The following is a 17,429-nucleotide window of genomic DNA, read 5'->3' on the forward strand; positions in this document are numbered from 1 at the left end:
AATTACAGAAGCTTATTCCACTCAGATAGAGAGGGAGAGATAGAGAGAGAAGAGAGAGACAGAGGGAGAGAGAGAGAGGAGGGGGAGACTAACATTACTGTCTTCTTTATAATGACATAATTAGTCATTAATTAGTCATAAGAGTGGAGGGTGTTTAATGACGAGATGTATACAGGACTATAACAAGATGACTGTGCCTCTGAAGAGACAGGAAACACTAAAGCCTGGCTAAAGAGAAGAGGAGAGAAAAGAAAAGCGCAACACAGATTGAGTGCTTGTAGTGGCCCGAATACATTAGAAGCCTGAATTAAGTTTCCCTGACAGCTGACAATGCACTGCTGTCTATCTCAGTGGTTCCAAACCTTTTTCAGTTCCTGTACCACCAACTGAATTTTGCCCTGAAGTACCCCTCATTTGCATTTTACCAGTAAGCCTACGGTCTCATGAGTCTTGGATAGGGCAAGTACCCTCAGGGGTCCTAGTATCCCTGGTTGGGAACCACTGGTCTAACTCACACTAGACATACAGGGTGTGTGTGTCTGTGTGGACATGACCTGTGCTAATGTTGCCTCATTCAGAGTGGTTAATAACACACTAATATGACACAGGCATCTGAAGGGACAGGAAGCCAGGGGTCCTTAGCTTCAACCCCTGACCTCTAGCCCTGCCAGAGACAGCCACATGAAAATGTCATGGCAGTCTGGTCATTTTATGATCAGGGGACATCATACAAACACACACACAGGCACACACACACACATACACGTGCGCGCACACAAACACCATATCAGAGAAAGGCTGTCCCTTCAATCATCAACTGTGTGATGGTGTAATTATTGAAGAATTATGGCAATGTGAATAAAGTTCCTAATAACAGCCTGTGTAGATGATGTGTCAGGACCACTGTTAAATTGTGACTGTGACCTTAGGCCTTAGTGACTGTATTTCCATTAGACATTCGCTCTCTTGCTTTCACTCTCCTGGTTTTAATGTAGCTTTATTTCTGTGATTGAAATACTAAACATGTCCACCAGGTGTGTATATCTCCAAAGCCCCGGGGCCTGTACCAGCAATCCTACTCTGAGACACTTTGTGAAAACCTGACCAGACCTGACCCCACCAATATAAATCAATAACTGCATAACAGTTCATAACAAGCTTAAATAGTCTCTATGTCTCTCACCTTCCACTGATGGTGATCTCATTGACACCGTAGTAGCGGTGGCGTTGGGGCACCCCTGTATTTTGCGTGTGGTACTGTCCACTCAGGTGGATCCTGACCCGGGTGGCCTGAACCATCTGCTGCAGGGCAGGGGTGTTATAGAAGTCGTTGTAGCCTGGACGCAGGTTGGGCTCTGGAGTCAACATACTGAAGGTGATGTTACCTTGGGAGTATGGGACATCACTGAAACATAGAGGACAAAGTCAACAACAGTGTGTGTGTGTGTATTTGTTGAGAGATTGGTGCTTTTGGACGTCGGTTCGGTTTCGGTTCGATTATTAAAAACGAATCACTTTTCGATTTTGGTTCTGATTATTTGGGTTGAATAATGTAACAACAAAGAATAAAACAATTTCTAAAAGTCTCAAAATAGTAGTGACTGTCCATTACTGATTACTGATTATCACTCATTAACCAGCATTTATTCACATTACTTTACTTCAATCACATATTTCAGTTGATGCTTTAGCTTACCCAGGCTCTCTTCCCTTCTGTCACCTAGCTTACCCAGTCTCTCTTCCCTTCTGTCACCTAGCTTACCCAGTCTCTCTTCCCTTCTGCTGTCACCTAGCTCACCCAGTCTCTCTTTCCTTCTGTCACCTAGCTTACCCAGTCTCTCTTCCCTTCTGTCACCTAGCTCACCCAGTCTCTCTTCCCTTCTGTCACCTAGCTTACCCAGTCTCTCTTCCCTTCTGCTGTCACCTAGCTTACCCAGTCTCTCTTCCCTTCTGTCACCTAGCTTACCCAGTCTCTCTTCCCTTCTGTCACCTAGCTTACCCAGTCTCTCTTTCCTTCTGTCACCTAGCTTACCCAGTCTCTCTTTCCTTCTGTCACCTAGCTTACCCAGTCTCTCTTCCCTTCTGTCACCTAGCTTACCCAGTCTCTCTTCCCTTCTGCTGTCACCTAGCTTACCCAGTCTCTCTTCCCTTCTGTCACCTAGCTTACCCAGTCTCTCTTTCCTTCTGTCACCTAGCTTACCCAGTCTCTCTTCCCTTCTGTCACCTAGCTTACCCAGTCTCTCTTCCCTTCTGTCACCTAGCTTACCCAGTCTCTCTTCCCTTCTGTCACCTAGCTTACCCAGTCTCTCTTCCCTTCTGTCACCTAGCTTACCCAGTCTCTCTTCCCTTCTGTCACCTAGCTTACCCAGTCTCTCTTCCCTTCTGTCACCTAGCTTACCCAGTCTCTCTTCCCTTCTGTCACCTAGCTTACCCAGTCTCTATTCCCTTCTGTCACCTAGCTTACCCAGTCTCTCTTCCCTTCTGTCACCTAGCTTACCCAGTCTCTCTTCCCTTCTGTCACCTAGCTTACCCAGTCTCTCTTCCCTTCTGTCACCTAGCTTACCCAGCCTCTCTTCCCTTCTGTCACCTAACTTACGCAGCCCCTCTTCCCTTCTGTCACCTAGGTGCACCTGTCCCCCTGTTTTGAGTGTTTAAATATTGAGCCACTTGGTGCTAAGCATCTGCTCTAAACACAATCACCTGAAGACCCCCTCTAGACACATATTTACATTTACATTACATTTAAGTCATTTAGCAGACGCTCTTATCCAGAGCGACTTACAAATTGGTGCTTTCACCTTATGACATCCAGTGGAACAGCCACTTTACAATAGTGCATCTAAATATTTTAAGGGGGGTGAGAAGGATTACTTTATCCTATCCTAGGTATTCCTTAAAGAGGTGGGGTTTCAGGTGTCTCCGGAAGGTGGTGATCGACTCCGCTGTCCTGGCGTCGTGAGGGAGTTTGTTCCACCATTGGGGGGCCAGAGCAGCGAACAGTTTTGACTGGGCTGAGCGGGAACTGTACTTCCTCAGTGGTAGGGAGGCGAGCAGGCCAGAGGTGGATGAACGCAGTGCCCTTGTTTGGGTGTAGACACACACACTCGCACTCACAAAAAGTGTGATGCAGAGACCAAAGGCTTTCAAAGCCCTCAAATTATCTCTGAAAAACCCTCAGTAATCGATCTCTGAAAAACCCTCAGTAATGGATATCTCTGATAAACTGTTAGTAATGACTATCTCTGATAAACCCTCAGTAATGGATATCTCTGATAAACCCTCAGTAATCGATCTCTGGTAAACCCTCAGTAATCGATCTCTGGTAAACCCTCAGTAATCGATCTCTGATAAATCCTCAGTAATCGATCTCTGGTAAACACTCAGTAATCGATCTCTGGTAAACATTCACTAATGGATATTTCTGATAAACCCTCAGTAATGGATATATCTGATAAACCCTCAGTAATGGATATCTCGGATAAACCCTCAGTAAAGGATATCTCTGATAAACCCTCAGTAATCGAGCTCTGAAAAACCCTCAGTAATGGATATCTCTGATAAACCCTCAGTAATGACTATCTCTGATAAACCCTCAGTAATGGCTATGCCTGATAAACCCTCAGTAATGGATATCTCTGATAAACCCTCAGTAATGGCTATCTCTGATAAACCCTCAGTAATGACTAACGCTGATCAACCCTCAGTAATGACTATCTCTGATAAACCCTCAGTAATGACTATCTCTGATAAACCCTCAGTAATGGATATCTCTGGTAAACCCTCAGTAATCGATCTCTGGTAAACCCTCAGTAATCGATCTCTGATAAACCCTCAGTAAAGGATATCTCTGATAAACCCTCAGTAATGACTATCGCTGATCAACCCTCAGTAATGACTATCTCGGATAAACCCTCAGTAATCGATCTCTGGTAAACCCTCAGTAATGGAAATCTCTGATAAACCCTCAGTAATGACTATCTCTGATAAACCCTCAGTAATGACTATGTCTGGTAAACCCTCAGTAATCGATCTCTGGTAAACCCTCAGTAATCGATCTCTGGTAAACCCTCACTAATGGATATTTCTGATAAACCCTCAGTAGTGGATATCTCTGATAAACCCTCAGTAATGGATATCTCTGATAAACCCTCAGTAATGACTATCTCTGATAAACCCTCAGTAATCGATCTCTGGTAAACCCTCAGTAATCGATCTCTGGTAAACCCTCAGTAATCGATCTCTGATAAACCCTCAGTAAAGGATATCTCTGATAAACCCTCAGTAATCGATCTCTGGTAAACCCTCAGTAATCGATCTCTGGTAAACCCTCAGTAATGGATATCTCTGATAAACCCTCAGTAATCGATCTCTGGTAAACCCTCAGTAATCGATCTCTGATAAACCCTCAGTAAAGGATATCTCTGATAAACCCTCAGTAATGACTATCGCTGATCAACCCTCAGTAATGACTATCTCGGATAAACCCTCAGTAATCGATCTCTGGTAAACCCTCAGTAATGGAAATCTCTGATAAACCCTCAGTAATGGATATCTCTGATAAACCCTCAGTAATGGCTATGCCTGATAAACCCTCAGTAATGACTATCGCTGATCAACCCTCAGTAATGGATATCTCTGATAAACCCTCAGTAATGGAAATCTCTGATAAACCCTCAGTAATGGATATCTCTGATAAACCCTCAGTAATGGCTATGTCTGATAAACCCTCAGTAATGACTATCGCTGATAAACCCTCAGTAATGACTATCTCTGATAAACCCTCAGTAATGGATATCTCTGATAAACCCTCAGTAATGGATATCTCTGATAAACCCTCAGTAATGGATATCTCTGATAAACCCTCAGTAATGGATATCTCTGATAAACCCTCAGTAATGGCTATGTCTGATAAACCCTAAACCCTCAGTAATGGATATCTCTGATAAGCCCTCAGTAATGGATATCTCTGATAAACCCTCAGTAATGGATATCTCTGATAAACCCTCAGTAATGACTATCTCTGATAAACCCTCAGTAATGGATATCTCTGATAAACCCTCAGTAATGGATATCTCTGATAAACCCTCAGTAATGGATATCTCTGATAAACCCTCAGTAATGGATATCTCTGATAAACCCTCAGTAATGGCTATGTCTGATAAACCCTCAGTAATGGCTATCTCTGATAAACCCTCAGTAATGGATATCTCTGATAAACCCTCAGTAATGGATATCTCTGATAAGCCCTCAGTAATGGATATCTCTGATAAACCCTCAGTAATGGATATCTCTGATAAACCCTCAGTAATGACTATCTCTGATAAACCCTCAGTAATGGCTATCTCTGATAAACCCTCAGTAATGGCTATGCCTGATAAACCCTCAGTAATGGCAATGTCTGATAAACCCTCCGTAATGGCTATGTCTGAAAAACCCTCAGTAATGGATATCTCTGATAAACCCTCAGTAATGACTATCTCTGATAAACCCTCAGTAATGACCATCTCTGATAAAGAAGTGTGGGCTTTGTGTTGAGCGGCTCCTTACCTGGGGAACTGTAGACAATTGACAGAGTCTGGTCTGAGCAGGGGTCCATTGTTCTGCAGACCAAACAGGCTGCAGTCTCTGGCCATGTACTGCCAGTCTAGCCATTCTGTTTCTACACTGCTACTGTTACTGCTGCTGCTGCTGTTACTGCAGCTCCTCTGGATGTGCAAGGCCTCTGGCTGGGGACTGACCAACTGCAGGATCACATAGAACACCTACAAACAGACACGACACACAGCCATTAATGACACACGTCCACACTGTCGGTCTGAGGCTGAATAAGAACAACATTATAGGGTTCTTGCTGGTCTTGTTAGTTGCAGAGAGAGTCGTAGACCAGGAAATAAACTATGGAAGATCTGAAAATAGAAGAATAGTTGGGCCAACTTTAGAGCCGGACGCCATGTTGCTACCTGTGAATATCCATTGACTTATTCATTATAGATGAACAATGTTTCAATGTTATGACTCAGAACATCAGTTATGAGACGAAAGGTTATTCTAGTGAATTCAATCATTTAAGAAAGGTTGGTAGCTAGCTAGCGCACAACATGGCTAATCATTTTTTTAAACAAATTCTTGTTCTCATTTCCTGTCGCAAGGCATTCTGATACTTCACTAGCACCTTAGAGGCTGCTGCCCTATATACATAGACTTGAAACGACTGGCCACTTTAATAATGGAACACTAGTCACTTTAATAATGTTTACATATTTTGCATTACTCATCTCATATGTATATACTGTATTCTATTCTATTCGACTGTATTTTAGTCTACATATACTTAATTCCGTTCCTTACTTTAGATTTGTGTGTATTGATTGCATTGTGTGTATTGTTGTGAAATTGTTAGATATTACTTGTTAGATATTACTGCACTGTTGGAGCTAGAAACACCAATATATCGCTACACCCGCAATAACATCTGCTAAAAGTGTACTTGACCAATAACATTTGATTACTTTTGAATAGTTCTCAATCACACGAACTGCAATGAAATACAATTAGATATGATTTCTGTAGATAATCTCAATGAAAAAAGCCCCACCATCAAGCAGTTTAGGGAAGAGATCCTCCGGCTGCTAGCTCGGCTGCGAGAAAAGGATAACCTGCTTTCTAAGTGCACCAACCTTGCTGTAATCCAGGCAAACCCAATCTCAGTTTCAAAGGCCTCCTATAACAAAGCTGTCAATGAGTCGGGCGAAGTTGATCTGTCCCAATCCAACGGACAGATTTTAAGCTGAACTCTGCAGCCCATGGGAGATTGGACACTCTCAAAGGCATAGGAGATTGGGGAGGCAGTTTGGCCACCCTCCATCTATCCGAGAAGATTCGACCCAGCAATCAAACAGGTTTACCCCGCTTGAGCCCTTGGAGGCAGCACGGATCCTGGGTGTATACCAACAGCCAGCAGCCGCCCAGTGGCACCCTCCCCCATCGGATTCCATCAAGAACACCATCATTGTGGGCAGCTTGATGGTGAGATATTTGGCCTGCCTACGATCTGTGGACATACCAAGGTCCACTGTCACCCAGGAGTCCGTGTCCATGACATCAACTCCCTCCTGCCCACGGTTCTGGTCAACTACTCCAATATTGACACCATCATCACTCAAGTAAGTTTTAACGTCCTTCGTTTTAGGCAATCTGAGGAACTGACAAAGGACTACAAAACAAAATGTAACACCCACGCTAGCACGGGTAAGAAAATAATTATCTCTGGCCCTCTACCGTGCTACCAAAAGGGTTCGGAATGTTTCAGACGACTCTTTGCCCTGAACGAGTACCTGAAGAAACTTTGCAACAACAGGAATGTCTCTTTTTGTGACAACTTTGATTTGCTGTGGGAGCAACCAGCACTTTTTAAATGAGACGGATTCACCATAACAGGAGGGATTCCAGGATTAGTTCCAGCAACATCCCAAACTGTTTTAGAGACTGACGGACAGTGTCTGGTAGTGCTCCAGTCCTCCCGGTCAGAATGAGCAACAGAAGACTTGGAAACCATATCAACTCCTGTAGAAATGGCATTTTGGTTATTGTGATTAACCTCATTTATGTTCATTTAACTCCACCTTCTTGTGAGTTTATACAAACATTTATCTCCTACCATTCTGATAGATTGGAGACTGTCAGAAAATGTGGATATATTAATAATTTGGTTGTTATTCTATTGGTTACCTCGAGGCAGATGACCCAGGGGCAAAGTGGCCCACACTCATTGAATATGGTGCTTTTACAGTGAGTAGTGAGTAGTGAGGTTGGTTGGGGTCACGACGATTCAGACAGCTAGCCGGGCCATCGGTAGCAAACTGGCAGAGGATAGAGGTCTGTTTTTAGCCACCTCATGCGTTTCCATCGGTAGATTAGTGGTGTCCCGTGTGGTAGAGGGGACCAATCCAAATGGCAAAATAGATATAGTTATAGTGACTCCAAACAATTGTCCGATAGACCTATTCAGATAGCAGCCGATAAGACAGCTATCGATTAGCGGGCTGCAGATGGGCGTTCAGGTAACGTCACGACGGAGGGGCCAGTTGGATAACTCCCTCGGGCAGATAACTTCGGAAGTCCAGTCGTGAAGGCCCGGAGGGGCTCCGCATCAGCAGTAAAAGGGGTCCGGAGAGGTGATTGTAGCTCAGGAGTGGCTGATGGAACTCTTCAGCTGGCTAGCTCCGGAATAATTGATGTTTGCTCCGGGACCGATATAAGCCAATAGTCACTCGGATAGCAGCTAGCTAGCTGCAAGATCCAGGTGTAAATGTCCAGAGCTTGCGGTAGAAATCCGGGGATATGGAGAGAAAATAGGTCCGGTATGCTCTGGTCTGAGTCACGTTGTACAAAACTGGCGATAGCTTTTTGAGCTAAAGGATAGCTGATGACCACCAACCGTGGTTAGCTGAATACTAACGTTAGCCAGTAAACTGGCTAGCTTCTGGCTAGTGTTGAGTGATTGTAATATTCATGTTGACAAAGAGACTGACTCCAAGGCCATTGAATTTATTAATCTTTTGAGCTCTGTGTATTCATATGTATACTACCGTTCAAAAGTTTGGGGTCACTTAGAAATGTCCTTGTTTTTGAAAGAAACAAAAACAATTGTCCATTAAAATAACATCAAATTGATCAGAAATACAGTGTTACATTGTTAATGTTGTAAATTACTATTGTAGCTGAAACGGCTGTTTTTTAATGAAATATCTACAAAAGTGTACAGAGGGCCATTATCATTATTATACCATCACCCCTGTGTTCCAATGGCACGTTGTGTTAGCTAATCCAAGTGTATAATTATAAAATCCTAATTGATCATTAGAAAACACTTTTTCAACTATGTTAGCAGAGCTGACAACTGTTGTCCTGGTTAATTAAAGAAGCAATAAAACTGTCCTTCTTTAGACTAGTTGAGTCTAGCATCAGCATTTGTCGGATTGATTACAGGCTCAAAATGGCCAGAAACAACCAACTTTCTTCTGAAACTCGTCAGTCTATTCTTGTTCTGAGAAATGAAGGCTATTCCATGCGAGAAATTGACATGAAACTGTAGATCTCATTCAACGCTGTGTACTACTCCCTTCACAGAACAGCGCAAACTGGCTCTAACCAGAATAGAAAGAGGAGTGGGAGGCCCCGGTGCACAAATAATAATAATAAGAAAATAAAAAAATATTTTGAGCTCTATGGACTTCATTCAACATGTTACTGGGCCCACCCATAACCATGGCCATACTCTGGACCTGGTTATTATCAAGGGGCTTTCTATAGACACATCCTCTATTGTTGCTTTATCTGATCACCACTCTGTATTTTTTACTACCTTGTTGCCCAAAGCACAGGGTGGAACTGAAAGCATTATTAAGACACTATCTTACCTCTGAAGTTGCTACAGATTTTATTGAGTGTCGGAACAATACTCCCACCACCTATTCTGCCTTCCTCTTGTGATGATCTAGTTGATAACTTTAATAGCAAATTAAGGGCAACCATTGATGCCATAGCTCCAGAAAAGATTAAAAAAAGGCCACATCCAAACAGAGAACCCCTTGGATGAGTTAGGAAACGAATAAATTAAAGATAAATTGCAGAAAGGCAGAGCAGAAGTGGAGAAAGTCAAAGTTGCAGGTCCATTATGATATTCTGAGAGAGCAACTTGGCATATATAACAAGGCAATTAGAAATGCCAGACGTGCTCATTTTTCTAACTTGATCACTACTAATCAGAATAAAAATTCCAGAGTGCTCTTCTCGACCATTGATGGCCTGATAAATCCTACCCCTGCAAACCTATGTGAACTTTCCTCCACATATAAATGTGATGAGTTTGCGGCATATTTCAGAGATAAGATTAGACCAACATTAGGCTGGGTATCAGTAAAGCAAGACCTGATGAGATGTTTGATGATATGTGCCCTAGCCTACCACGCAAAGGCACTATGGATGTATTTTCCCTGGTTGACACAGACATGCTCAGGAAAGTGATATCACGACTTAAGCCTTCTACCTGGCTTCTCCATCCTATCCCCACCACATTCTTCAAAACAGTTTTTAATTGCATATCTGAAGAAATGCAAGCTATTGTTAATCACTCCCTGTTCACAGGAATTCTCCCCACTGCACTAAAAACTGCTATGGTGAAACCCCTTCTGAAGAAAAGGAATCTAGATTCTTAGCAATTTTCAACCAATTTCCAACCTTCCATTCTTAAGCAAAATTCTGGAGAAATTGGTTTTCAAACGTAATGATTTTGTAAGTGTCAACTGTATTTTGGAAAAATTCCAATCTGGTTTTCGTGCCCAGGACAGAGACAGCATTAAATGATCTTAGAGCCAACACAGATGCCAAACAGATGTCTGTCCTTGTACTCTTGGATTTAAGTACTGCATTCAACACTGTTGACCATGATGTCCTTCTGGACAAACTGGAGATGTGGGTTGGCCTCTCCGGTCCAGTTCTAAATTGGTTTCGGACTTATTAAACTGGTCAAGAGTTTTGTGTCACCCTTGGTGAACATAACTCAAAGACAATATATATCACATGTGGCGTTCCACAAGGTCTGATTTTGGGTCCGGTACTGTTCAGTTTATATATGTTACCCGTTCGCAGCATTATCAGAAAGAATAGCATTGATTTGCACTGCTACGCAGATGATAAACAACTTTGCATTTCTGTGTCGCCAGAGGATTTTAGCTACACGGATAAATGATTAGATTATAGTAGTGATTGAAATACTTGGACATCTCACATCTTCCTCTAGCTAAATCAAGAGAAGGCCGAGGTACTTATTGTTGGAGCCAAAGCACAGAGAGAGAATATAACAAAACCTATTCCCCCTCAGGAGACTGAGAAGATTTGGCATGGATCCTCAGATCCTCAAAAGATTTTATAGCATCCTGACGGGTTGCATCACTGCCTGGTATGGCAACTGCTCGGCCTCCACAGCAAGGCACTACAGAGGGTGGTGCATACGGCCCAGTAAATCACTGGGGCCAAGCTTCCAGCCATTCAGGACCTCTATACCAGGCGGTGTCAGAGGAAGGCCCTAAAAATCATCAAAGACTCCAGCCACCCTAGTCATAGACTCTCTGCTACCGCACGGCAAGCGGTACCGGAGCACCGAGTCTACATTTACATTTACATTTAAGTCATTTAGCAGACGCTCTTATCCAGAGCGACTTCCAAAAGGCTCCTAAACAGCTTCTACCCCCAAGCCATAAAACTCCTGAACAGCTAATCCAATGGCTACCCAGACAAATGTGTGTACGGTACATGGCTGTGTGTGTGTGTGCCAGTCAGTCACACAGGGAGAGAATAAACAGCCCTGGGTTGTCTACTATCCCCACAGCAACAGTCTGGACTGGGACACTGACACACACATCATGGAGTCTACTGAGCTGCACTGCTTTATTCTCACACACACAGATGCAAGCGCACACACAGATGCATGCTTACTCACGCATGGGCACACACACAGATGCATGCTTACTCACGCATGGGCACACACACAGATGCATGCTTACTCACGCATGGGCACACACACAGATGCATGCTTACTCACGCATGTGCACACACACAGATGCAAACACACACACTCTTCGAGACAGAACAGCCCCAAATCCAACACACACACACACACACAACCCCCCTCCTTGTCCCTCTCTCTCTCTGTAAAGAGTTTTGTTGTGTTTGACACAGAGGGAGATGGAGCCTCTGTCTCAGCTTTCCTCTGTCTGAAGATCACCTCACAAACACACACACTACAGGTGCAGGGAGACAGATAGCCTTCTGTGCTGTCTTAACCTCACAGATCTATGTAACACACAAACACAGCTCTATCTAACACTCAAACACAGCTCTACCTATAACACATAAATACAGCTCTACCTAACACTCAAACACAGCTCTACCTAACACATAAATACAGCTCTACCTAACACTCAAACACAGCTTTACCTAACACTCAAACACAGCTCTACCTAACACTCAAACACAGCTCTACCCAACACTCAAACACAGCTCTACCTAACACTCAAACACAGCTCTACCTAACACTCAAACACAGCTCTACCTAACACTCAAACACAGCTCTAATACTGACAGTTCTAGCTGTAACAACTACGTACAACTTTGGTAATCTGACTCAGTTGAATCTTGATTAGTATGTAGATATTTGGCCATCTTACTCCGTTTAATCTCGATTAGAATGTAGATATTTGGTCATCTGACTCAGTTTAATCTTGATTATTAGATATTTGGGCGTACTTCAACCACAGGCTAAATCCATTCTAACCAAACAGACACAGAAACAAAAACATATTTTCATACACACAGACAGATGGACAGACAGACATTACCTGGTACTGCCCGTTGACTAGGTCTATGGTGATGGTCAGCCCTTGGTCCATGTCCTCAGATCCAGTTAGTATGTTGGACACCCAGGCTGTACCCATGTCCTGGTCATTGATATAGCTAACAGGGTGAGCGTCCATGTTGAGCCTCAACACACGGTTATTAGTGGTGTCCTCCACCGCGTTGGGAATACAGTACCTAGACAGAGATGGGTTATGTTAATGTTGTTGTTAGAGAGATACTGTGACATGATGTGGATTTAGTTGTGATGCGGCTGTTGTTGTAGCTGTATTTTGTATATATGTTGTGCTGCAAGTGAGAATTAGTTTTGTGTTCACTTACTTGGTTAAATAGAAGCTTAAATAGTTAATACATCTGTATATCAATCAATCAATCCATCAATATACAGTACCTCTCCACTAGGGGGTGTACTCTGGGGTGACTGGGGGGGCAACGGCACTCTGACTGAGCGTGGAGGGGGGGCAGGAAGCCTGAATACACCTTCACTATCTCTCTGGATGGGGAGACAATGGATCAGGTTGTGAGCCAGATGCACTATGGTGTCAGGATCAGTCTCAAAAGATAATTCAGCAAAAGAAAATGTTATGAACTGCTGTATTAATATATAAGCCATTAAGCAGACACTTTTATCCAAAGCGAATTACATGCATGAATACATTTTACATGTGGGTGGCCCCAGGAATCAAACCCACGAACCTTGCGGTGCAGGCGCCATGCTCTACCAACTGAGCCATATTATACACATGACATTAAAATCAAAAGGGAATCATATGAAACATCCCTCCCTCCCTCCCTCCCTCCCTCCCTCCCTCTCACCTGTTCGTCAGTGTGTTGGGATAAAATCTGAAGTCCTGCATCCTGCCCATGAATTGATCAGACCCTGGTGAGAAAGAAGAGAGGGATGTCAATGGTGTGTATTGCAAACAGTCAGCTGGATCCATAGTGACCAGTGGACTAGCTTATCTTTCTCTTTATTCTCTGTTAACCTCTTTGGGCTAGGGGGCAGTGTTTTCATGACCGGATGAAAAGCATGCCCAAAGTAAACTGCCTGTTTCTCATGCCCAGAAGCTAGGATATGCATATCATTTGTAGATTTAGATAGAAAACCCTCCAAAGTTTCTAAAACTGTTAAAATCATGCCTGTGAGTATAACATAACTTATTTGGCAGGACAAACCATCCAGGACAAAAGAAAATTGAGATCACTGTGTTTTCAATTGGTCTTCTATGGGGAACTAGATTTCTGAGGCACCTGGTTGCAGTTCCTATGGCTTCCACTAGATGTCAACAGTCTTTAGAAATTGGTTGATGTTTTTCCTTTGAGAAATTAAGAGGTAGCCCTTTCCTTTCTGAGTGTCAAGCCAAGTGTACTTTTTGTTTGGTGCTTGCAACCTGGAACTCGCTCCACTTTCATTTTATCTCCTATTGAACACATTATATTCCGTCTCAACTTTTATCGATTATTTAGTTTTAAAATACCTAAGGTTGGATTCGGAAAGTTGTTTGAAATGTTTGGACCAAGTTTACAGGTAACTTATTATATACTTTGTAGTCATGTTGGGTGAGTTGGAACCAAGTGTTTTTCTGAATCAAACATTTTGGGGATATAACAAAGCAATTTATCGAACAAAAGGACCATTTGTGATGTTTCTGGGACATATTGGAGTGCCAACAGAAGATCTTCAAAGGGAAGGCATGAAATATATCCATTATTTCTGACTTTCGTGTCACACTTGCTTGGTTGAAATATGATTTTCATGTGTTTGTATGATAGGGTGCTGTCCTCAGATAATCGCATGGTCTGCTTTCGCCGTAAAGCCCTCGAACGTCTAGCCATAACAGTTAGCGGAACGTCTAGCCGTAACAGGTTTAAACATGATAAACCATAGAGACACACAGTTAACAGTCAGAGGAACCATAGACACACAATTAACAGTCAGAGGAACCATAGAGACACACAATTGACAGTCAGAGAAACCAGAGACACACAGTTAACAGTCAGATAAACCATAGAGACACACAGGTAACAGTCAGATAAACCATAGAGACACACAGTTAACAGTCAGAGGAACCATAGAGACACACAGTTAATGATGGCATAGAAGGCCCTTCTTGCCTTGTCTCTCAGATCGTTCACAGCTTTGTGGAAGTTACCTGTGGCGCTGATGTTTAGGCCAAGGTATGTATTGTTTTTTGTGTGCTCTAGGGAAATGGTGTCTAGATAGAATTTGTATTTGTGGTTCCTGGCAACTGGACTTTTTTTGGAACAACAGTATTTTTGCCTTACTGAGATTTACTGTCAGGGCCCAGGTTTGACAGAATCTGTGCAAAAGATCTAGGTGCTGCTGTAGGCCCTCCTTGGTTGGGGACAGAAGCACCATATCATCAACAAACAGTAGACATTTGACTTCAGATTCTAGCAAGGGGAGGCAGGGTTCTGCAGACTGTTCTAGTGCCATCGCCAATTCGTTGATAAATACAGTTGGAAGTCGGGAGTATACAAACACTTAGGTTGGAGTCATTAAAACTAGTTTTTCAACAACTCCACAAATTTCTTGTTAACAAACTATAGCTTTGGCAAGTTGGTTAGGACATCTACTTTGTGCATATCACAATTCATTTTTCCAACAATTGTTTACAGACAGATTATTTCACTTATAATTCACAGTATCACAATTCCAGTGGGTCAGAAGTTAACATACACTAATTTGACTGTGCCTTTAAACAGCTTGGAAAATTCCAGAAAATTATGTCATGGCTTTAGAAGCTTCTGATGGGCTAATTGACATAATTTAAGTCAATTCCAAATCAAATCAAAGTTTATTTGTCACTGGCGCCGAATACAACAGGCTACATTACAGTGAAATGCTTACTTACAGGCTCTAACCAATAGTGAAAAAAGGGTGTTAGCTGAAAAATAAGTAGGTAAAGAAATAAAACAACAGTAAAAAGACAGGCTATATACAGTAGCGAGGCTATAAAAGTAGTGAGGCTACATACAGACACCGGTTAGTCAGGCTGATTGAGGTAGTATGTACATGTAGATATGGTTAAAGTGACTATGCATTATTGATGAACAGAGAGTAGCAGTAGCGTAAAAGAGGGGTTGGCAGGTGGTGGGACACAATGCAGATAGCCCGGTTAGCCAATGTGCGGGAGCACTGGTTGATCGGCCCAATTGAGGTAGTATGTACAGTGGGGAGAACAAATATTTGATACACTGCCGATTTTGCAGGTTTTCCTACTTACAAAGCATGTAGAGGTCTGTCATTTTTTTTTTATCATAGGTACACTTCACAACTGTGAGAGACGGAATCTAAAACAGAAATCCAGAAAATCACATTGTATGATTTTTAAGTAATTCATTTGCATTTTATTGCTTGACATAAGTATGATCACCTACCAACCAGTAAGAATTCCGGCTCTCACAGACCTGTTCGTTTTTCTTTAAGAAGCCCTCCCGTTCTCCACTCATTACCTGTATTAACTGCACCTGTTTGAACTCGTTACCTGTATAAAAGATACCTGTCCACACACTCAATCAAACAGACTCCAACCTCTCCACAATGGCCAAGACCAGAGAGCTGTGTAAGGACATCAGTGATAGAATGGTAGATCTACACAAGGCTGGGATGGGCCACAGGACAATAGGCAAGCAGCTTGGTGAAAAGGCAACAACTGTTGGCGCAATTATTAGAAAATGGAAGAAGTTCAAGATGACGGTCAATCACCCTCGGTCTGGGGCTCCATGCAAGATCTCACCTCGTGGGGCATCAAGGATCATGAGGAAGGTAAGGGATCAGCCCAAAACTACATGGCAGGACCTGGTCAATGACCTGAAGAGAACTGGGACCACAGTCTCAAACAAAGCCATTAGTAACACACTATACCGTCATGGATTAAAATCCTGCAGCGCACGCAAGGTCCGCCTGCTCAAGCCAGCGCATGTCCAGGCCCGGCTGTTTGTCAATGACCATCTGGATGATCCAGAGGAGGAATGGGAGAAGGTCATGTGGTCTGATGAGGCAAAAATAGAGCTTTTTGGTCTAAACTCCACTCGCCGTGTTTGGAGGAAGAAGAAGGATGAGTACAACCCCAAGAACACCATCCCAACCGTGAAGCATGGAGGTGGAAACATCATTCTTTGGGGATGCTTTTCTGCAAAGGGGACAGGACGACTGCACCGTATTGAGGGGAGGATGGATGGGGCCATGTATCGCGAGATCTTGGCCAACATAAGATAAGCAGAGAGTAGCAGCAGCGTAAAAAGAGGGGTGGGAGGGGGGCACACAATGCAAATAGTCCGGGTAGCCATTTGATTACCTGTTCAGGAGTCTTATGGCTTGGGGTAAAAACCGTTGAGAAGCTTTTTGTCCCAGACTTGGCGCTCCGGTACAGCTTGCCATGCGGTAGCGGAGAGAACAGTCTATAACTGGGGTGGCTGGGGTATTTTACCATTTTTAGGGCCTTCCTCTAAAACCGCCTGGTGTAGAGGTCCTGGATGGCAGGCAGCTTAGCGTCAGTGATGTACTGGGTAGTACTCACTACAATCTGTAGTGCCTTGCGGTCAGAGGCCGAGCAATTGCCGTACCAGGCAGTGATGCAACCAGTCAGGATGCTATCGATGGTGCAGCTGTAGAACCTTTTGATGATCTCAGGACACTTGCCAAATCTTTTTAGTTTCCTGAGGGGGAATACGCTTTTTCGTGCCCTCTTCACGACTGTCTTGGTGTGTTTGGACCATTCAAGTTTGTTGGTGATGTGGACACCAAGGAACTTGAGGCTCTCAACCTGCTCCACTACAGCCCCGTCGATGAGAATGGGGGCTTGCTCGGTCCTCCTTTTTCTGTAGTCCACAATCATCTCCTTAGTCTCGGTTACGTTGAGAGATAGGTTGTTATTCGTGTCACTGGGCAGCTCGCAGCTGTGCTTCCCTTTGTAGTCTGTAATAGTTTGCAAGCCCTGCCACATAAGACGAGCGTCGGAGCCGGTGTAGTATGATTCAATCTTAGCCCT

General features: G+C 43.4%; 1 protein-coding gene across 1 annotated transcript in view; it reads right to left on the reverse strand.

Annotated features, from left to right (window-relative positions):
• Nucleotides 1-17,429, reverse strand: part of ush2a (Usher syndrome 2A (autosomal recessive, mild)) — a 458,847-nt gene that overhangs the window by 378,889 nt on the left and 62,529 nt on the right. The window contains 5 exon segments of the mRNA XM_065004287.1: nt 1,184-1,405; nt 5,548-5,762; nt 12,399-12,591; nt 12,806-12,907; nt 13,231-13,294. Of these exon segments, the coding sequence (XP_064860359.1) occupies nt 1,184-1,405; nt 5,548-5,762; nt 12,399-12,591; nt 12,806-12,907; nt 13,231-13,294 (796 nt within the window).

The sequence above is a fragment of the Oncorhynchus nerka genome, linkage group LG18 (assembly GCF_034236695.1).
Source record: "Oncorhynchus nerka isolate Pitt River linkage group LG18, Oner_Uvic_2.0, whole genome shotgun sequence".
Classification (NCBI taxonomy): domain Eukaryota; kingdom Metazoa; phylum Chordata; class Actinopteri; order Salmoniformes; family Salmonidae; genus Oncorhynchus; species Oncorhynchus nerka.